We start from the raw sequence: 23,291 nt of genomic DNA, 5'->3' as shown, positions 1-23,291 counted from the left end.
TTTCATGGACTCAATGATTTATAAAAGTCAAGTGGCTCTCCTCTAAGTAGTGATGTAAGGATGTGTGCTTCTTCAGTATTGGGATACCATTATTTTCAAGATGAGACCATTAGGGTTTCCGAGTGAGGGGAAGACAGAACCTGGGTGATCACTTGGTGCAGTCTGTGGCCAGGCCTCCAAGTGCCAAATATGACTCCTCTTATTCCCTTGGCAAGAACTCTGTCACATGGCATCAAACTAACTACTGGAGTAGGAAAGCAATCTTTCCTTATGTCCAATAAGAAGAGTCGGGAATGGTGGGAAACATCAGTCTCTGTCCCAAAGGCTATGCAAAAACCCTCCCACATGTTAAGGAGTGTTCTTCCTTGGATAAATTCTTTCATTGTTCAATCTAAATCTTCTATTTCATTTGCACAAGCCAAAGAATACCCTTTAAAAGCAGTGCATTGACCAATGCTGAACAAAGAAGGCAGAGCATGTAGGTCTCTATCCATCAACCTGTTTTCCCTAGGCCATGCCCTTCCAGCCTATCCTCCCCTTAGTCCTAATATCCCATTCAGAGAAGGGGCTGCTTCCCAGCTCTGCCACAGACTAACTTTGATCTTCGAGCAAATTTCTCTATTCATTTATCTACTCATTCAAATTTTTATTAACCACATAGTAAATGGTAGGCAATGGGAACCAAACAGACAAAATTCCCTGCCTTCTTGGGGCTTGTATTCTAGTGTGGGAAGATAGATAAAGGTTAACATAAATACATAAGTGAAAATAAAAAGAATATAAGATGGTGGTAAGTGTCATGGAGGAAAAAACATCAGAAGCAAGTTGAGAAATATAAGGACGTGGGGGGATATTTTTTAAGTAGAGTGCTCAGGTAAGGCCTTACTAAGAAGATGACAATTTGAGAAAAGCCTGGAAGATTATAAGGGAAAGAGAAATTGTGATATCTGAGGAAAAGTCATTCCAGGAAGTGAGAACTGCAAATGGAAGCCTGAATTTACTTGATGAAAAGCAAGAGGAATGGTGTGACTGAAGCAGAGAGAGCAACTAAATACAACATGAAGTCAGACAAGTGAGGGCCAGTGCGTGAAGGACCTTTAAGCTTCTATAAGGACATTGGCTCTTACTTTGAATGGGAAACCACTGAAAGTGTGTGTGTGTGTGTGCACGTGTGTGTGCATTTAAGGCAGAAGAGTGACATGGTCTTACTTGTGGTTTTGTTAAAAAAAGAGTCACTCTTGCTGTTATGTCAAGATAGACTGAACGTGCTTCTATGTGGAAGCACAGAAACCACATAAGAGGTTGTATAAGTAACACAGGGAATAGATGCTAGAGGTTCATACCAAGGTAGAATCAGTGGAAGGAATGAGAAAGGTAGAATTCTGGGTATAGCTTGGAGGTAGAGCCCACAGGACTGGTTAATGAAATTATGTAGGCTGTTAAGAGTTTGGGCCAACTTATAGAATGGAATTGCTACTAATTGAGATGAGGAACACTACAGAGGAAACATATTTTGTAGACGAAAAGTCTAGAGCTCAGTTTTGATATGTGAAATTTGAGATGCTCTCTAATAATCTATGTTGATCTCTCCAGTGTGGGTTTAGTTATGTGAGTCTGGAGTTCTTGGAAGGAGAGATCCAAGCTGGAGATATATAATTTCTTTGCGCTTCCTTTTTCTTACCTAAAAAATGAAGTTAATAATGGCACATATATTATTGGACTCTTGTGTGCCTGAAAATAGCAAGTCTTCAGTAGGCCAGTAAGAGACCCTTTAGTGAATTGATTTTTAGTTGAAATAAATCAACATAGAGATGAATAATAAATTTAATTTAAGTAAACATATTTTATTACATTTATTTTTTCTACAGCCATTCTTAATACTATTTTTTCCAATTTGTTTATTTCAATGTGTATGCAATGTTCCTTCTTCTTAGAATATACAAACTTCAAAGATATTGCTTAATTATCTAGTCATATAATTTCAAGTTAAATTAAATAGTAATCAGAATTTTAGCTAGCATAAGCAGATGCCATTTTGGCCATTTAAAAAATTAAGCTGCTCTGATGGGGAATAAAAATCAATGACAAGATATGTTATTTTGGAAGCAAATGCAATAATTTCCTTCCTATTGGCAGTCTTAAGTCCAATAACTGAAATGAAATAATTAATTTGCATTTATAATAATACACACTGAAGGAAGTCAGTATTGAATATAAAGGAAACACCAAAATCACTGGTGGATTATTCAACAAACAGATATCTCAATATTGGATTAGCTGTTCATTTTGGAAGGAATGTTCCAAATGCAACTCTATTCTCCCAGATAGAAACCCTGTTCCCTTCAATAATTGGTAATTCATGATCTAACAAGAGGACATACATAGGAACTGGGAATGCTGCTCCAAAACGGGAACTCCCAGAGCAGATGCTGAGGAGATTATCACTGTCAGTTCAGTGGAGGACAGTAGCATTTTGCTCATTAAAGGACGGTAGAAGTCTTCTTAGAAAATCTTTAAAAGGAGCAACTTAGGCTTCCTTATGGAAGCTATCTTTTATATGCAAGAAATTTATACTTTTCCCTTTGAAAGTTCGCAAACAATATTTTTAGAAACAAGAGCACAATTACAAAAATGACTTGGGAAATAATTACTTATGTTATATACAATATCTTCTATTAATGATATAAATATGTGTGTTATATATGATATTTGGTCTTTATGAACAAATAATATAATTACTGATACCCTAAGGATGAACTAAGAAGTTTGCAATAGTATGCTGGAAAAATTGTAAGAAAATAATCCAGAAGAATGTTTAGAATGTTTAGAAGATTTCAAAATCTTCAACAAAGTAATTTTAGAACTAGTATAATAGTATAAATCATCTAATAGAGCTAGTATAATACTTAAGGAAATCTGAAAGAAGGGACTATGATTTCACAATTGAAGACATTCAAAATATAAAGGTTTCATGATCTGAGGAGCTAATAAAAAATGAAAATTTAGCTGAGTATTTGAACTTTTAATTTTTTCATATCTGATATTTAATTTAAAGATCTTTTTTGAAAAATTCTCTCTTCCTCTGCATCTCACATCTTCATGATGCGTTGTCTACTCTTGCACCATGAAGCATATTCTATCTACATTCTGAACATTGGTTATTACTTATTAAAATTAATACATGGGAAGATTATAATATATTAGTTGTAACTCATTAGTTAACTCATGAAACGAACAGCCAGAATTGGTTGTCAGGCAGAATGTTAATTGCATTTAATAAATGTTAGCTTAACCCCTTGACTATTGCTGAATGTGCCACATCCATGGATAAAAGCAATCATATGTTGCATATGATATGGCATATAGTTTTTAATTTCCCGAGGGCAACATTTCCTATGGAGATTAGCAGGACAACTTTTATTCTTCCCAGAGTCTTTTATTAACACAGCTGCTAGAATTTCTAGTCATTTTGTGTCATAGTATTTCTACTTTGGTGAGGTGGGGGTGGACAATGGATTAAATGTGGAGAAACTGTAAACTGCCCTTTACATCGTGAACATTAGCCTCAATGTGCAATTGAAAACACTTTCCACGTATAATAGTTGGATAAAACCAGTCGATTTTATTTCAGATACTGTGATCAAAAGATAGAAAAGAGATCAATAATATTCATTTCTGGATATAAATGACCTTTTTCCTCGGAAATTTCTTTTGCATGGGTGATATCTTTAGGAGGGCAAGGGTTTTTTTTTTCTTCATCTTGAATTAAAACCTGTATTTTTCATTAAATTTTAGTCCATTCTAAACATTATTCAAAATTTTTAGATCTTCCACCACCACCAGACCCCCCTCCAGGTCAGGGTTTAAGGCAACAAATAGGCCCGAGCCAGCATGCTGGTAACGTGGAAAACTCAACAGAGAGAAAAGGAAGCTCTCTGGAGAGGCAACAAGCATCCAACTTAGAAGACACAAAGAGCTCATTGGATTGTCCAGCTAGAACGTCCTTAGAGTGGCAGCGACAAACCCAGGAATGGATAAACTCCACAGAACGCCAAGAAGATATACGGAAAGCCCTACACAAACAAGGTGTCGGACCAGGTGTGTTCTACACAGTTCCAAGAAAGTGTGGACTTTTACCAATTTTTTTTTCTACCAGGTGTTTTAGAAATAGCAATTGGTTAAGGGCATCTGAAAGGCATTGCCTTGACTCACTAGTTGAAGTTGAAATTCTTCGGCAGAGCTCACCAGCACCAGTCTTAAGGCTGATTCCAGGGGGGATCGTTCCTCAGGTTAACCTGTGCATGGGGTCTTTGAGGCCAAGAGACCTCCCAGCTTCACCTGCAGTGCTCAGGAAACAACTTGATTCTTTCCCTTTAAATGTTTCTATTGAGTATTTTCAAGACCACTAAATTTCATCCGTAGTGTCAGTTTAATTTCTGCCTTCGACTAGTTTGTTCATTTTGACTGAAGTAACTAGTCATTTTGAGAGGAGAAACCACTTCAGTCAAACAGTTGAGTTCATTGAAATACCAAATAAAATTGCGAATAAATGCCAGATCACAGAATCCTCAGAAAAAGTTAAACTGGGCCTGCACTTTCTCCAACTGATTAAATCTAGTTGATTGTTAATACTTCAGTGGGAAATGTTCTTGTTTATAAATCAAGATTCCTGGAAGTGTCACAAAATAAATTTCATGGTTTGTGTTTGGATTTTTTGGGGGAGATTAGGAGGGGAGATTGTTGAGCCTGTTATAGAAAAGCATTTTCTGGAAGATTTCTTCTCATGGCAGGATTCGCTGAGTATTAAAACACACACACACAACAATATTTAAAAGAGTTTCCTTACGTATTCATTTATTAATTTGGACTCAGTCTTTTCTAGATATGTCCTCTACCCATGAATTTTCAATAATTATATGATGTCACAACTTGGTGCTCAAGGTTTTGGAAAATATGATTTATGCAAGGGCCAAATATGACAATTTTAATATCTAGATTTAGTGAAACATTTAGGAAGATTACGCCATTCAGTCTGTGAGAGAAAAATCATGTGATCCTTGTAATTTCATAAACTATCTGAGAGAAATAGTTATCTAATCACAGTAATAATATAGCTCTACATAGAAAAAAAGAAAAAACAAAGAGAATAAATAGAAAGGGAGAGAGAGGAGGAAAGAAAGAAAAAAAATTATTTCAAAGTATTAAGTATTTAGTAATACACATCGTGAGTTATTTGTAGAGAGATGGTACATAAAAAAAATTGACATTATTTATGGAAATGTGTGAGTTTCTCTTTTTCTTTTAAAGAAATACACAGTGTGTTTCTATCCCAAGAATTTAAGCTTATTTTATTAACTAATATACATTAGCTCTTTATCTAAATCCATTGAGAAAATGTTACCATAACAAAAACCATATTCCTTCTATCCTAATGGAAAAATTAAAATGGAGCCTCATTGAACTCTGAAGTTATTCTCAGAAATGCTTTTGTTAAACAATGTGGTTCATTGTATGAAGCTCTCTTTTATAATGAATTTAAATTTTGCAAAGGATATATGACATTGTATATTTATCCCAAGATCTCTTTTCATTTGGTCCTGCTTCAGTTCCTGTTGTAGGAAATGTTGCTTGCACATGGAAATTCCTTTAATATCTGGGTCTTATTGAATCTCTTATTTTTAATTTTACTAAAGATTGGAATGGGAAAATAGGCCATCTTGAGCTTAATATTTAACGTTGTCTGTTTTGCCTGCATGTTGCTGTTCAACTTAGCCCTTTGTGTTTCTTTTTTCAGAGGAGACCTTGGTGCCCTACAGCAAGCCCAGTTTCCCGTCTCCAGGTGGTCACAGCTCATCAGGAACAGCTTCTTCTAAAGGATCCACTGGACCTAGGAAAGCAGAGGCGTTGAGGGGAAGCCACCAGCGCAATGCCAGCGACCTTCTTGACATAGGATATATGGGCTCAAATAGTCAAGGACAGTTTACAGGTGAATTATGTAAGTGCTTTAGGACATTGAAAAGGCAATGGTGATTCAGAAAGAATATTGAGTTAATAATGTAAGGGAGAAAAAAGTTTTCTTCGACCCTTCTAGGGTCCCTGGCTGGGTTTGAAAATTAAACTGACTTTTAAAGACAGTTATAACAGGAAAAGAGTATTCGTATTTTATTGAATTTTTATATGTACATGGGAGCTTTCACAAGAGAAGACGAAGACCCAAAAAAGGTGACCAGTGCAGGAAGCTTTTCTACCTTTTAGACAAAGAAACAATAAATTTGTGAAGAATTGGCAAGACAGAGGGGTTTGGGCTAAGGGTAGTAAATGGTGAAGAAGTAACTAGCAAGATAAGGGTTAGTTTAACCAAGTTTGTTTGTACAGATTTATTGCTCAGCCCCAAACTCCTTGTCTCTGGTGATAAGAATGTCGTCCTGCCTCCTGGTGCAGGGAGGGGACCTTTCACATGGGAGTTCTATGACCTGTTTTGGGGAAGAAGGTCAAAGATACGGATGTCAGAGTGACTTCCTGCTTCTACTGTTTTCTCAAACTCCTTCAGCTTAAGATAGTTAGTATGCCAAGCAGCCGTATTTTGGGGTAGCAAATTCTGAACCTCATGAATCTCATTGCTACAATAAACAAATTTCAGAATCATAGAAAACTTGCTTTACTGTGAAAAAAAAAATCAGTTGTGATTTTGAGCAGGTTTGGTCATAACTTAGACCATTGCTATTTACAGCAGTCAATTGAATAAACATATCTTCTATTTCAAGTCTGATTTATACTATACAAAAGTGTATAAATTGAGGCAATTAATTTAGGCAACTTATCTTAATACTTACAAGATAATTAAATATGGTTCACTTTGCAGTTTACTTTGCCTTTTTAACTGAGCACAATAAAGAAAGAGAAACATACTAGCCCTTTGGCACTTTTAAAGAATCTGCTTAGAAATTCCTCACTTTCCACTTGCTTTTCATTTATTTATTGTTTTAAATTTAGAGAGCCTACCTTGAAAAGTTCATCTTTGATTTTAGTTAATTTGTAATACTTTGATTATAATAATATATCTTATAAATAAGTTTCTCTTTTTGAATAAAGAGCTGTCACTAGTAGTTAGTATAACATCTATTTTCTAAATACAAAATGCTAGGTAGTAGAGAAAGATAGGATGTCACAGTATGTCACAGTAAAAAGCACTGAACTCTTTGTTAATTTCGTTGTGAAAGTTGCCAATTTCACTATCCAGTCTCGAAATTATACTCGCTGAATATTTTTAACTGCTTCGTTGAATTCAGTTTAAAAACACTGCTGAAGGAACAGCCCTCGGTTCCTGTCTTCTCAACCACTTACTGGGGATGTGAGGAGAGAAAGTAAACTACCTTCCTCATCTATTTCATCATCTAAAACATCACATTGCTATCATGCTCACATCACAGACTGGGGGATGCTATGAAATAATGAAAAGTAAGAGTACTTTTGAAACTGTCAAGTTGTTTATTGATGGGAGTTATTGTCTCTTCCTAATCTGATTATTATTAAGATATGTTTCTAATTTTTAATTTGATTCATGACTACTTGAAGTTTTCTTTAACTTTTATTTTGGAGAAATTATAGAATTATAGATTCCATAAGCAGTGCAAAAATACTTCTACTTGGACTTTAAGTCTTCAAATTCTGCAATGTTTCTTTTTCTTTCCCTTCCCGTAAGTAAAATTTCTTAAATTCACAAACTCACAAAACCTATTTGATGACGTTATCTTCATTTATTGTCTCTTTGCCGTGCTCTTTATTATGTTGGTCAGGATAAAAGAATACTTAATTTAAATGCAAACTTATTTCTCATTTTTTTTTCTCTCTTTATAGAGTAACTGAGAGGAGACATGCAAAGCTGCTCTGAAGGACCATCAGGTCTGAACTCATGGAAGTGATGACACTAAACAGTGCAATGAACAATTTCTTTATTTATGTACTATTAAAAGAACTGTAAATGCAATGTAAAGACACACAGCCACACATATCCCACAGATATTTTACTTGTGTTCTTCTCTTAAGTACACCACCCACCTTAACTCTTTCTTGTCAGGAGTATATAAAAAAGAAAGAAAACAAAACTCGCCCTCCAGGAAGAAAAGGATTTTCCTCTGTATATAATTTCTTTTGTGCATTGCTATGCAAGCTCACTCTTTTTAGCTCTGTTCATATTATTGTCTGTTCTCATTGGTCTGTTGTACTATATGTGAATTAATAGGCTGTGGTGCCATATATTAACTTTTAATTGTGTAACTTTTATGTTTAAATTTTGCACTGCAATTTTCTTTGGTGATAAGCACAAATCTCTACTCCTCGTGACATGAAGAAAAGGACTGAATGTGAAGGGAGTTTCTTTACTGTAAACTAGGTTGGATAGTGCTGGTCGTAAACGATCCTGTCCGATGGTTTTCAGTTGGGGTGTTGAAATAGGAAGGTGCAAAGGAACAATGGTGTTGGCAAAGTCTTCCTTGAACATCAGGGACTGAGTCAATAAAAAAAGCAGAAAGGTGGCTTTTAGTATTGACAAAAGCAGGGGTCAAAAGAAGGAAGTTTAAGAGTTAAGACTGAATAAGCATTAAAATATACAGGTAGCCAAGATGTACTAAACTTTCTAAAATTAAAAAAAAGGAAATTAAAGTTATATTTAGAGTCAGCTTTACCTGTCATTGTAATTGACCCCTCTGAGAATTACAACAAGCAAGAAGAAATTAAGGTGTTTCGCAAGAGCTGTATTTATAGTACAGTTTTTTAAAAATGCTTTTCTGAATTACCATAATTAATCTCTCCAACTCATTAAGTCAGAATATGATATGAAGTTCCCCAAGGAAACAAGCAAAATGAACTCTAGAATATCTAGCAAACAGTGAAAGAAGCAATTTATTATTAGGACATACTCGGGCTGCTTCCACATACAAAAACTCTATTGCAATATGTTGTTTCAACTTTCTAATACGTGTACAATACACACTAGAGGATAGAGCTGCATCACTTAAATTCATGGCTTTTTAAGATTAATGCAGTCTATATACAATTTTTTGTTTATTTGATTAAGACGAAGTTTATGCCACCAAACGTATAGCCAAATTGTAAGTGCTTAAAAAGCAGTGCTCAGAGTATGTTCAGTTCACAGTCAGTAGATTTATTGGAATACGTATTTGATGGGACATTTCAGAAATTGGCTACCAGCTAAAGTATGTTTGACCCATTTTGAATGAGTAAATTGAAAAGAAAAATTTTAAAGGAGAAAAATGCATGTTTATACACTTTTTAAATAAAACCAAAACTCGTAAGTGGACATTAATAACAGTGTCCTGCCTCATTTATTTTCACGACTTTGAGAACAAGAAGTTCCTGAACATCAGTCATGTGTGGTCAAAATGAATATGACTTTGAAATATATGCTCGCTACTGTACATGTCAATCAGTCAAGTAGACGAGAGCTTTCCTGAAATTCCCACTTACAACATTTTTCCATGTGCTGCCCACACAGTTGTAAATTCTATTTCTAGTTATACTTTCTCATGTTTTCCTATGATGCGTTCAGTAGTTGGTACTTTGAAAAATATTCAATGTAATTATTAGGATCAATTCTAAAATATGGGACCCCTTTGAATGACAATTCATACTCCGTGCATTATTGGCTCAGTCACCAATTGGATGTCGTATTGTTATAGCAAGGGGATGACATAATCCAATGTTTCCATCTTTTTTTATTCCCTGAGACTGCATCAACACAGGCAAGTATAGAGGAACATAATGCTCTTTATGGGCCCCAACATCTTGGTGCCATGTAGTTCATTTCTTCACTGAAGAGAAAAAGCATTTTGAGACTCACTTATTAAACCCTTTATCAGCTTTCTACCATCAGTGCCTGAATTTCAGTGCAGTTTGATTTCTCTGCGACAAAGATACTGGGGAAGAGGAGAAGTTTCTGTGAAGAATGAATACATACTTATTCACAACTGTAGGATGCGAGGAATTTAAATTTTTATTTATGCAGTTCCCTTCTTCACCTCTTTCTATTTAAAAACAAACAAAGTTTTCTACATTTGTGTCCCCTCTTTATGCTCCTCTATAACACAATGTAGTCTAAAACTTTAATTCATGACACATATTACACATAGCCTTTGACCCCTGGCAACTGGCAGATGTATGTGACTTACAACCCAAGACTTCAAAATTAAAGCCTGTGTATGCAGGTGACTTCTGGAATAATGCAGGGCATGGCATCATACCTTCCTGATTGTCTTCAGTGCATAAAAATGAACAGTTTTGGTTTGATTATGTCAGTACAGACCTTATGGTTGCTTTGGAATGTTCTTTCAGAATAGTCCACATTCCTCTTTCAACCTAGTTTTAAATAAATTGGTCGGTCAAATCTTGTACCCAAAATATCATCCTCACATAGAAGTAGAGCTAGATAAAATGCTGTGGCTAACCAAATGAATTCAGGAACACTATCGAAAAATCAAAAGCCTTTGTCAACTTGCTATATGTAGAAAGCTTCTAATCAGTGTAAGTCAGAGTCATTAGAAGAATACAAACAAATATGAGAGTCACCACGATTTTTTCATTTTGTAGCGAATGAAATGAATGAGATTAGAAATTCACTGAGCTCTCTCCGCGGGTCTAAACAGAGGCCTGCCTAAGCTGACAGAAGGAAATCTGGGTGGGAGAGACCGCAGTCTTATCTTAAACTCGCAGGCAACCCTGCTGTGCAGCCGTGCCTCACAGACCACAGCTCCACTCTTAACATGCAAAGTCTCCGTGGGGGAAAGAGCCAGATCAGCACCCCAACTTAGGTATGCCTCAGTGTAGACAGTCAGAGTCACTCTAGCCCTTCTCCAAATCTTTTCCATGCCATATTGAAAGTAAGGTGAGATAGTACAGGGGCCTAAAAATAATTGATTCCTTCACAGGATTTGAATCCAGTTCAAAGGAGAATATAGAAACATCAAGAGTAACGTTTAAGGTACGCAAAAACATTGCGAGTTTACTTGCTCCAGGTAACAAAACAGATTAATGGTGTTCTGTGATGTCATAATTTAATGCTCTGGGTATTTAAATATATCTTCAGTAGAATTTGAGTTGAAAATTTGTATGAGCTTTGCTAGAACACCTCCAAATTTCTATTCAACAAATTTATGTAATTGTCCACTGATAATATAATTATCACAATACCAATGAGCCCTAAACTGTGGTTTTTCTTCTCCTCTGGAAAGTGATTGTGTGTCAGTATTAAAGATATGCAGAACCATGACATTCACTGATTCCTCCATCTGCTTCTGTATGTTGTATTTATAGACTTACATGACAAGAATTGGTGTAAAGCAACCTGTCTTTCCACGTTATCTTAGAGGTGAAGTTACTTTTATTTTGCTTCTCTAATGTGTACTTCAAAGGAAACACCATACTTTTTTTCACAATGAAGTTCAATTTACTAATTTTTCTTATCGCATACTTTCCGAAAGCTTTTATTGTGAGTTTAAAGTATTGCAAGATAAGGGATTTTGTGGCCGTGGGTAGACTTTTTATACTTTGTTTTATAGATGGATTTTTGTTTGATTGTAGTTTGTTTAAGTCACCAAACAGCGTCCAAAATCTTAATGTGTTTCATTTGATGTTGTTAGATCAGAAAAAAAAATTTGGCATAAAATTGATTAATAGTATTGTCAAAGAATTGTGTATTGTGTACTCACTGGGAAAAAATAAAATATATTCACATTTCAAATTTGTAAAAAAGCCATTTATGTAAAACAGACTTTCTTGTAGACAAATCAAGAGTAGACCATCCTGTCACTTTTGGTACTCTACGTTAATATTTTGTGACTAAACGCGTAATCTCATTTTCTCCTTTGGTTATTGGTTGAGCAGTGATAAATAGAAATTGAGATTGACTCAAAGTAGTGACTAAAAGACACTGATGAAGAATGTAAAAAGCATTTGAAATGATAAATTCCGCTCTATCGGCACTACTTTCCAGACCTGACCTTCCCCACCCCATAAAGGCCTTCAGATAGATAGAATGCAAAATTCTTGTCTACAGAATTACTTAATAAATTATCTTTTAAAATATAAGTCAGTAATAGAATTGAAAGAAAGTGGATATTGCTTAATTGCTTCAGAATATCTAATGATATTTTCTTTTAAGATGGTGCATGTTGAAAAGTTATCCTAGGGGCTGGGTAGAAAGAAAAATTCCCTATTTTATTGTACTTCATAAATATTTCATTCTTTTCACCAATAATGACAGGATCAGACTATCTGTAAAAATGAAAAGAAGTTTATGTATTCCTTAAACTAATAATCAGAGTAACAGTAAAAATGGAAAACAAGAAAATTGTTTAACTCTGAAACAATTTGTTTAAAAAATATTTTTAAAAACACACAGTAGGTGAACAGTACATTTTGGAGTTTCATTTAATTTAGATTAACAATATGAAAACAAAATAGTATTAGAATAATTATAAATAGTGTTGATTTAGTATAATTCAACAGAAACACATAACATAATGTGGTTAAAGACAAAATATGCCAGTTACCAATATGATACATGGTAGAGGAATTACAAAATAATCATTGCTTTATTTAATCTGAATGTATTATGGTACCACCTACAAATGACAAAAGTGCAAAACTATCAGAAAAGTTTATTAAAATAATTCACTCTTCTCTCTTGATTATTATACATTAGCTAGAAAAAAGATATACCAATGCTGCAAGAAAGCATTTAAACAAGTAATATTTAATGTCCTCATTTGTGAAATATTTCTGAAAATGTATTTTATCGCTTCCAAAAAGGAGATTGGCAGAGTCCACGCTAAATTTCACTTCATAGCAGGGATGTGAAATAAAACTTCACTAACAGAAAACCAAGTTGCAAGAATTCAAAAGAAAAGACAACTAGAAAGACTTGCTAGCGAGGGAAGACAATATGCTGTCTCCAAAAGGTTTCAAGGACTCTTTCACCTCGGTGAATTTAGTGCTTCTTGGTTTTGGCCTTGAGCCTCAAAAAGAATTTTCTTCAGGCCCGGAGAAGGAATTTGGTACACGAGAGTGTTGCAAAGCTGTCAAGCATCCCGGAGACAGATGCAAGAAAATTGTACGGCTGTGTGTTTAATCTATAAAGAACTAGGAAGGTGATTTGCTTTAGCATCTTCTAGTCAACTCGTTTTCTCCTTGCAGCAGTCAGGCTACAAGAAATATATATATATTCAGCTATCTTGGTAATTAATCAAGGAAAGGTATTTTTTTGTGTGTAGTTCAAATACGATGACCTTGGGCTCAGGTCAATGTCCATGACAGGGAATTTGCAGACCACTGTAACTGCTCTGAGATTAATGCACCATAGTACCCTTCGCCTATAAAATGCCTTGAGGAATACAGGCTCGAGGTAGTAGACCACATTTTTTTGACGATTTCTGGACAATGTTTTTCTAGACAACATTTATGAATAATTTGTTTCTGATAAACCAATTTTTGTCTTTTTGGTTTATTCCTTTTACAAGCAAGTGTTGAGACGTGGTAAGAATTAAAGATTCCAAGTGATTAAAACAGAAAGAGCTTTTGCCTTCATAAGTAGATTAATATCTTCTGTTAAGTCTGGCCTTGATTTCTAGAGAAGTATCTTTTTGATTAGTGTTTTTGAGCTAAAGGGAAAGAGGCAATATGCAAGACTTTCAAAAACATTCACAAGCAATAAAATCTGCATTAGCTTCATTCACATCCCCCTCTCTCACATTATCCGTATTGTAGTCTTTCTCAAAACAGTCTGTGGAATTTTAATAGGCATTTAAAAAATAAAAAAGAAGAAAATAAAGCAGTGGAAGCTCCATGGTTGAAGATGTAAGGAGATAGCTTTACTACCTGACTCCTTTTCCAATCTGTTCAAATCTTCTATGACAAAACCGTTTGTCCTGGGGCATCTTGTGAGACTAGTACTATTTGAAACCCACTTTGAGAAATATTCTCCCAGAAACTGTCATCCCTCATTCTGTCCCAAGGCTCTACATTAGTGGCCCCAAAGGCATGCATGCCATGCCTTGCTGTGGTTTTTTAAAGTCAGTATTAAGTCATGAGAAAGAAACATGTGAATCTCAGGTATTCTGTGCAAATGATGGAGAAAAATGTACAGTGATAAATTGCACGTGTCCTCCCCATTTTTGACAATTTCAAGTACTTAATTGAGATCAGTGCTCAGCACTTGAGCAACAGATGAGAATGCATTATGTTCTATGCTTTTCAACAGTTCTTTAGTACTGCTAAATCTCCAAATCACTAGGCTAAAGCTACAGCATGAAAATACACTCATTGTCTCCCCCACCCTCAGCTCCTAACTCTCACAGAAGGAGAGTTTATTTATTTTTAAGACTACTGTCTGATTATTTCTAGGTTCTTCTTCAAATGGAACTTGGCTAAAAATAATAGTGGATCACACAAAATTTAGGGGGAGAGGGCTTATAATTTCTCAGTAAGACAATATAGAAGTAAGTCCAAGTGGAATGCAAAATATAGCTAATTAGTAATGATGAAAATCACTGTACTCAGAAATGGAAAAGTATAGAAGTGCAAAAGAGAAATTGGGGATTACCATTACATGAACTTTCACTGGCATTAAGTGTAAAAGAAGATAATATATTATAAGGGAAATTAAAGTGAAATGGGGGAAGTAGGGATTTAAATTTACTTGATCAACTTTGAATGATGGTAGACCAATGCAATCAATAGATTAAAATACCCCAACATAGGTGATTTGAGAGGAGTTGCCTGTGGGTAATGGTTATTCTAATAAAAAAGATAAAACAGGCAAATGGAAGCAGCCTAAAAAAAAAACACAAGGAAGGTAGCATTCAGCTTAAGAAAGGGATTAAAACATGTTCAATAAATGTGAACGTGTTTCTTGTGCAAGTAATTATCCACCAAGGATGAAATCCCTGTTTTCATTAAGGTTGATGATGCTAATTTTTCCCAGCATTCCCCTGGCATTTAAAGTATGTATCCTGCAACTGTACCTAAAATGGATAACACAGGCACCCATATACATATGGCAACACAATATAAATTTAAAACAACATGTATTTTAAATGTCCAATATCATCTAATTCCTATTAAAATCATTTGGATAGTTATTATTATAAAAGGTAAAATTTATAATGATGATAAGAACTGTTTTTATCATTGACTGTCAAGTGGAGAGATATTTAGGATCTGTTCTAATAATATTCCAAATAAAAAGGATTGCAATTCTTAAAACATGTTATGCAGCCAATAAATGTAGTAGGAGATACATACATATATGCATACAGATATACATATATACACGTATACATACATACATACATATATAATATATAAATAATTTTCAATTCAGTAGAATTTAAGATGCAATAAATATGCTCATGGAGTATGGAAAAGGGGCACCTAGCAAAAAGTATAGGGGTCAAGATAGGCATTTCAGACTGAATAATGCTTCAGATAATCTCTATTTCTCCTAGACAAATTATAGACGTATTTATAGTTATGTGTATATGCACTTTTGTGCATTTATGTTTATATATATGTATTTATATTTTTATGTATATGTACACTTAAGTACACATATACATATGTATCACATACATCACTTATATCATATGTAATACATATAAATACGTATATATAAAGGAATGGATATTTTGTTTGAATAACCAGATATTGTTTTAAAATGAATAAATAAATGTTGTATATGTAGTATGGTGCTTGGCACAATATAGTAGGGGACTGACAATGATAAATACTACGATCTCATTATAAACTAGTTGGAGGTGATATAAGATATGGAGTGAACATTACATTAGAAGCAGAAAGTGAAGCAAACAATATGAGATTGTAAATCTTGCAGAAATCAATTTCAGGAGTTAACAGGTAGGAGAGAACACTAAGGACTGATATGGTCAGGTGAGACATCAGTAATATAAGGGATTGAGTTTGGCCTGGAATGGGAAGAAGTGATAGAAGATAAGCTGCTGGAGAGGAAGCAGACATGACACCATCTCTAGCCTACAGGAAACTGCAGTTTAATGAGACAACCAGTGAACTGAACCAACATTTCCAATTTGGTGGAATCCAAGATATGATAAATACCCGCTGAGTTTTAGTGGAGTATGGAAGGTGAGAACCCAACTCAGACTCCAGGAGTCAAGCCAGGCATCCCAGACTGAATAATGCCTCGGTGAGTCTCTATTCCTCCTAGACAAAGGAGTTAAATGAAGGCTTCACTTCTCCTGTGCAAAAGTATTGAACCTTGAGATAGCATGGCATAGTAAACAAAGAATAGTAAATGGTTAATGGAAGAGTCAGTAGTACAGAATGTTTGGAAAACAAAAATAGAACAAAAACATAGTGGGAAAAGAGTGAATGGGATAAAAAGAGGTAAATTAAGAATGTCTAGACTTAGTGAAGAACTAAAGGAACACAGATGAAGAGTCTAGTATGCCCACTTCACATGCTTCTTTTTCCATTCTGGGGAGGTAAGGACATCCCATCCTCAAAAGAGATTTATGCTTTTGTAAACAGGAAAATTAAATGCTATCTTCAAATTCTACGTATGCAAACTTGCCATGCATGTGGTAAGTTTCCAAATAAAGAATGTTATATATGCCTAAATATGCAAACTAAATAAATATCATAATTATAAGAGAGTTTAAAATATCCCCACTTAGAAAGTGTGCAGTTTCATGTAAACAACTACAGGAAATACCAGACAGAAACAGAATGAGACCAATTATGATGAACACAATTCCAAATGGGGCAGAGCGACTTTCTACACGTGTGCAATTGAATGCAGCAGAGCCCAACCAGACCCCAGGGCTCAAATAGGAACTTCATTAGGGAAAATTAAGAACCATACACAATGCTGATAAATCTTGCAATAATAATCTGCCTAAGGACCGACCACAAACGGAACACAAACAAATAAAACTATATCCTGGAAAGAACAGATGAATGAAAACAAAGATAATGATGTGCAATAAAACCGAGAGAAAAATGGAATCGAAAGCAAATCTTGGTCTTCCTGTCTTTCCTCCCTCCCATTCTGCCTTCCCCCAGGATTCTAATGAGTTGTTGATTATCTCCTATTAAAGATCAACAACAGAAAAGCTTAGAAACATGAAAAATAATTACAGCATAAGACTAAGTACAGATAATTATGAAATGGCAAAATATAATTAATCATCCTTTCCCTGCCAGTGTCTTTTTTAAAGTGACGCCATAGTTATAAAATGCACAAGAACTTTAATTTTCTAAAACCCACACACGTACAATTGGCACACAAAGCTATTTGCTGACAAAATAAACTTGCGATGAGACTTACATGCAATATTCAACATACTCTTGAATGAGAGTTTGCTGTATTAGCTCCGCAGGCATAAACTATACCTGTTCAACACTTTATTTGGCATCTTTCCCTAGTTATAGCTTGTCATCAGGGATTTCAAGGTTTCGAGGCTTAAATTTAGTGCTCTTGGAAATGATTTTTTTCCCTTCAAGCCATGTATATTTATTTTCTCAAACATTTGAGACTTGAGAGAGGGTTTCTAAATCAACGTGGCGAACTATTTAAAAATGTACAACATGAAAACACCATGTCTTATATATTCCTTTTGCTACTGCCCTTTCCTACCCAACACTGAATTGAAGGGTTGCCTAAACATTGAATTGATTTGAATATACTGGCCCCATTGAAATATTTTACCACACAAAGTTGAATGGCATTGATATCGAACCTGAAGTGAGTTTGCTCACCCGTTGCACAGCAAACCAATCTCTGACACCAGGGGTAGTGGAAGAAAGTAGGAATTTTGTTATTGCACAGCACTGAGCAAGAAGAGAGGGCAGCTAATGCTGAAATCCCAAACTCTCCAAAAAGCTAAAAGAAAGGGTTTTTATTTGGGGTTTAAGGTAGGGGCGGGGGAGCATATGGCCTTGCTGGTCAGCAGCTTTCCCACCAGCCTGTATCTCTTTGCAGGGAGGAGATAGTGAATCCAGGTGCTTGTCCTTGGTGGTGTCTGTCTCCATGGAGGATAGTGGATTCTGGAGTGAGGAAGCCAGAGAGTAAGCAGGGAATGAGTGTTTTGATTTTAACTCCACATATGCTGGGTTTAATGTAGGGAAACTTATATCAGGGTTGGTATCAGCATCGTGACTTTTCTTGTAAAAGCCTTCATTCCATTTGACTAAATACCTTATCTAAGAGCTTTAAGTCTAAACATATTGCAAAATAAACTAATTAATACTGGGAACGGAATAAGGCGCTTCAAAAAATGTGTTTAGAAGCTACTAGACACTTGGCTATTGATCAATAAGTTTTGGGCTTAAACCAACCTAAGAGGAGCAAAACATTATAATGCATCACTTTACCTCTTTATGTCAAAGTAAATAATATGAAATTCCTCTGAAGAGACAAACATATTTATTCTGCTAAAATCTCAAGCAAGCAAAAATTGACCAGCAGATTTTTTTATAAACAGTGGGTAAGCCAGTAGCACTATCTTCAACTGCAGCTTCACAAAAGCCAGAGGACTATTTTTCAAATAGATCATTTTTTAATACAAACCCTTTATAAAAGTCAAGGATTGAAGTCACAGTAAACATTACCTTACCCAAGGTAATTTTATTGGTGGTGTTAAAGTGTAGGCGGTAGACCACTATTTTTTACCTGGAGAGGTCAATCCACTTAAGCAACATATACTTAGAGAGCAAACAGAGTCAATATTTTCCTGTGAGAAGAATCCTTACATCATCTTAAGCATTTAGCAAATGCTTAAGTGTTGCGTTATTTGGAAGAAATTGTCCTTGAGCTAAAAATGATTCCTGCATGCACCCCCGCAAAAGAACTTATCTCTAAAGAAACTCAGCCATGCTATGGAAAGTGTACTTCAATCTGTTGAACCCACCAGAAGTTATCCAATCTACTCTTAAGAAACAAGCAACTCATCAATGGAATGAGTGAATCTAAGGTTCTCCATCCAGGTGTTGATGAATGTGCAGTATAAACACTGGTTTTACTTAGTACAATGGACTTCTCTGTGGCAATTATCAGGAAAACTAGGCTACAGGTTTCATTCTTATTAGTATTTCAATTTTGGTTTTCTTGTTTACTATAGTAAGAGGATATGCATTAATTTTTTTCCTAATTGTTGATCCAAATTGCTAAGGATTATATTAAAAACAAGGGATAAATTAAAAGAAAAAATATAATTTTTGTGAAAAAATTGCCATCAGGATCCCTTCTGTGTATCAGTTAATGCTTCTGGATGCAAGAAACAGAATATGCCCCAAAGGAAGTGATTTAAAAATACAGACAATACAACTTAATAAACTGCCAATGGCTAAATAGTTCCAGAATGGTTGCAAGGAATGAGATGGCAACAAAATAAATGTAATTAGTTGTGGAATAATTTTGCTCAAATCATACCCACTCTTTCTAATTAAATTTTTTGAAGAAAAATATGGAATAGAGTTTTAAAGTTATTTTTTCATTTAGTGATATGGTCAAACAAAGGAGACAATCTGTGGTGCTAATTATCTTTCAAGAATTGTGCTTTTCACAGATTTTGAAAAATTCCAATGAACATAAATATCTTGAGATCTTTCCAGATTTATGTGAACCATCAGACATTTTATGAAAAATGGAGTCAGTGGGCTACCTAATAGGAGAGGCAAGAAATAATAATAAAGTGTATAATACGGATAACCTAGTAGTTCTCAAAATATCTTTGCAGTACCCTGGGTGTTCTCAAGGCATTTTCAGAGAGAGTGTGAGGTCAACACTATTTTCATAATAATACTAAGATATCATTTGTCTTTTTCACTGGGTTGATATTTGCAATGATGGTCAAATGTAGAGATGGACCAGACTGCAACTCCTTTAGCACCAATCAAATTAGTAGCACGAAACCATACTAGTAGCCATTGCATTCATCACTGTATCCATCGTACCGGTTTGCTAGGGCTACCACAGCAAAGTACCACAGACTATGTGGCTGAAAAACCAGAAACTTATTTCCTCACAGTTCTGGAGACTAGAAGTCCAAGATCAAAGTGTCAGCAGGGTTGGTTTCTTCTGAGGCCTCTCTCTTTGACTTGTGGATAGCTGATTTCTTCTTGTATCTTTCCGTGGTCTTCCCTTCTGTCCTAATCTCCTCTTCTTATGAAGACAATGGTCATATTGGTTTAGGGCCCACCTAATGGCCTCATTTTTAACTTAATTACCTCTTTAAAAACTCTATCTCCAAATACAGTCACATTCTGAGGTACTGGACTTTAGGAATTCACCACATGAATTTTAGGGAGACAGAATTCAGCCCATAACATTCACCATCACAGACTTCTTGTTAAAAAACATAGGAATATTCTGATGAAGCAATAAAAAATATTAATTTTATTAAATCTCAACTCCTGAGTCCATGTCTTTTTAATATTCTGTGTGGTGAAGTAGATCAGAAGTACGCATAAAGCATTTCTGCTCCCACCAACATATGAATGGGAGCCCCAAGATAAAACATTGTGGAATTGAACTATCCATTTTTTTAAATAGAACATATTTACTTAAAATAACTACTAACAGACAAATGATGGCTATTCAGATTTGAGTACTTGACAGATTCTTCTTTCAGAAATGAAAGAAGGGCGCCTGACACTTCAAACAAAATACCTGAGAGTATTACTAATATAAACTTTGAGCTTTCAAGCAAAAAAATTAGAATCTTTGAAAACTTGTACGTGCCATCATGAACTTGACAACTTCCTAATGCGTAATGACTTTTCTGGTAAGACTGTTAATGACATTGACATATATGACTTTTTGATATTACATAACATAATGAGCCAACAATTGGAAGAGCTGCATAACTCAATGAGTCAATATTTTCAGAATGGCCAATGCATGATATTTAAAATCTTTCGTAGACAAAGGATCTATTTAAAATGTATGATAGGCTAATGAATTTTAATGTAACAGAGTTTTAAAAGTTCATTGATGTGGTTTTAAATTTTACATTGCAACTTAATTTCATGAAATTCTACTTGTTGAGTTTTACATAGTATCAAAAGAAGAGTATCCACCATTATTTGGAAAGACTATTAAAATGCTCCTTCCTTTTCCAACTACATCTCTATACAAGGCAGGATATACTTCAATCAAAACAACATGTCTCAACAGATTAAATGTAGAAGTATATATAAAAATCTATCAGTCTTCAGGACCGGCCTGGCAGGTAGTGTAGTGGTTAAGTTTGCACGCTCTGCTTGGGTTTGCAGATTCAGATCCCCAGTGTCCACCTATATCACTCATCATGCCATGCTGTGGTGGCAACCCACATACAAAATAAAGGAAGATTGGCACAGATGCTAGCTCAGGGCCAATCTTCCACATGAAAAAGAAAAAAAAATCTATCTGTCTTCTATTAAGCTAGACAGAGATATGTTATATAAAGTGTTTACTATTATTATTTGAAAATATATTTTAAAACTCTTCCATTAAATTTCTACTACAGGAAGTACCCATAGTTATAACCCACATAAACAAAAGTTCTTTGAGGTCTCTAAACTTTTAAGAGTGTAAAGCAGCTGTTTCCAATAACGCTGTCTGCAATCATGGGAATGTTCTTTCTCTGTTGTGTCCAATGTGGTAGCTACTATTCACACGTAGCTATTGAGCTCCTGACTTGTGTTAGTGTGATTGAGAAACTGAATTTTTTATTTTATTTAATGTCAATGTAATAGCACGTGTAGCTAGTAGCTATCTACTGGATAGCACAGGAAAAAGCATCCTGAGACCAATCAGATGGAGAACCACTGGAATAAACCACTGTGGGAGTTTCTAGTTCATTCATTAACTCAATTCTATTTGTTGTGCAATTGTGAACGTTAGTTTCATATGTCAACTTGACTAGGCTAAGGGATGCCCAGATAGCTGGTAAAACATTATGTCTGGGAGTGTCTTTGAGGGTGTTTCCAGATAAGATTAGCATTTGAATCAGTAGATTGAGTGAAGAAGACTGCCCTCGACAAGGTGAGTGGATATCATCTAGTCCATTGAGGGCCTGAATAGAACAAAAATGTGGAGGGGGAGTGAATTTCGCTCTCTCTGCTTGAGCTGAGACAGCATCTTATCCTGTCCTTGGATATTACCACACCTGGTTCTCGGAGTTTTAGACTCAGACTGGGACTTATAACACTGGCCTCCAGATTCTCAGGCCTTCTGACCCAGAGTGAATTACACCACTGGCATTCCTGTTTTCCAGCTTGCAGATGGCAGATCATGGCACTTCTTGGCTTACATAACTATGTGAGCCAATTCCTATAATAAATCTCATATATATATATACCTTATTGGTTCTGTTTCTCTGGAGAACCCTGACTAATACAGTAACATCATGTGCCAAGTCCTGACTCAGGTGCTCAAGGCAAAAATAGACCACGTACTTGCTCTTATGCAATTTACATACTGGTAAAATATCAGCTTTGAACCAATGATGAAGGAAAGTAATATGGTGTTATGGAAGTTTCTAATTGGGGAATTTGACATAATCATGGGGGTGTGGTAGAGATCGTCATGCTAATTAAACTTCCATCAGTCTCCGTGTCCCAGCTGCCTTACACTTAAGTTGGGCACGTGACAAATTCTGTGAATAGGAAATGATATTTGTCACTTCCAAGCACAAATAGAGAAGAGCAGGTGTGCCTGACTCTCGAAGGATTCTTCTTCTGCCAAGGCAATGAGGGAAGCTTGTATTTCCAGGGTGCAGTTAGAAGGTTCTGGAGATCCCGGAGACCTGAATTGCTCACTGAATTGGAATAGATTCCAATGATGAGCTCGTGCTGTCAGTGAGCAGGATCAGCTGTACTGTTTGTAGGGCCTAATGAAAATGTAAATGTACTGAACGCCATTGAATTGTACACTGAAAAATGGTAAAATTCATATTAAGTATATTTTACCACAATTTAAAAAAAAAAACCTTAAGAATATCAAGATGATTAGAACAGAGCCTTAAACAGAACTTTGGCCCTTCTGAGAATGGAGGCCTTCTATGACTGCATCAACTGCATGACTATGAAGCTGGCCTTGTTAGTAACAAATACACCTTTGTTGTATTAAGCCACTGGGATTTCGGTGTTAGTGATTATCACAGCATAACCTGATGTATCTCGCCTAATAAAGAGTTAATGAAGGCTTCCCTAAACAAGTGATTTTCTAAGCTAATATCCAAAGGCTAAATAGGAAC

The 23,291-nt window shown here is 35.3% G+C and overlaps 1 protein-coding gene across 36 annotated transcripts in view; it reads left to right on the top strand.

Annotated features, from left to right (window-relative positions):
- ROBO2 (roundabout guidance receptor 2) overlaps positions 1-11,755 on the top strand; it is a 1,555,999-nt gene extending 1,544,244 nt beyond the window's left edge. For 14 of the 36 annotated variants that reach the window (XM_070252261.1, XM_070252256.1, XM_070252251.1 and 11 more), the window contains 3 exons: positions 3,826-4,098; positions 5,795-5,995; positions 7,858-11,755. In XM_070252261.1, the coding sequence (XP_070108362.1) occupies positions 3,826-4,098; positions 5,795-5,995; positions 7,858-7,859 (476 nt within the window). In that variant the 3' untranslated portion in view covers positions 7,860-11,755. The remainder of the gene's footprint in view (positions 1-3,825; positions 4,099-5,794; positions 5,996-7,857) is intronic. The other 22 variants (XM_070252274.1, XM_070252269.1, XM_023630105.2 and 19 more) reach the window with 3 other exon arrangements.
- The last annotated feature ends 11,536 nt before the right edge of the window (positions 11,756-23,291 follow it).

Source organism: Equus caballus, chromosome 26, assembly GCF_041296265.1.
Source record: "Equus caballus isolate H_3958 breed thoroughbred chromosome 26, TB-T2T, whole genome shotgun sequence".
NCBI lineage: Eukaryota > Metazoa > Chordata > Mammalia > Perissodactyla > Equidae > Equus > Equus caballus.
Note: the sequence above shows the minus strand (reverse complement) of the source record. Positions and strands in the feature narration are given on the sequence as shown.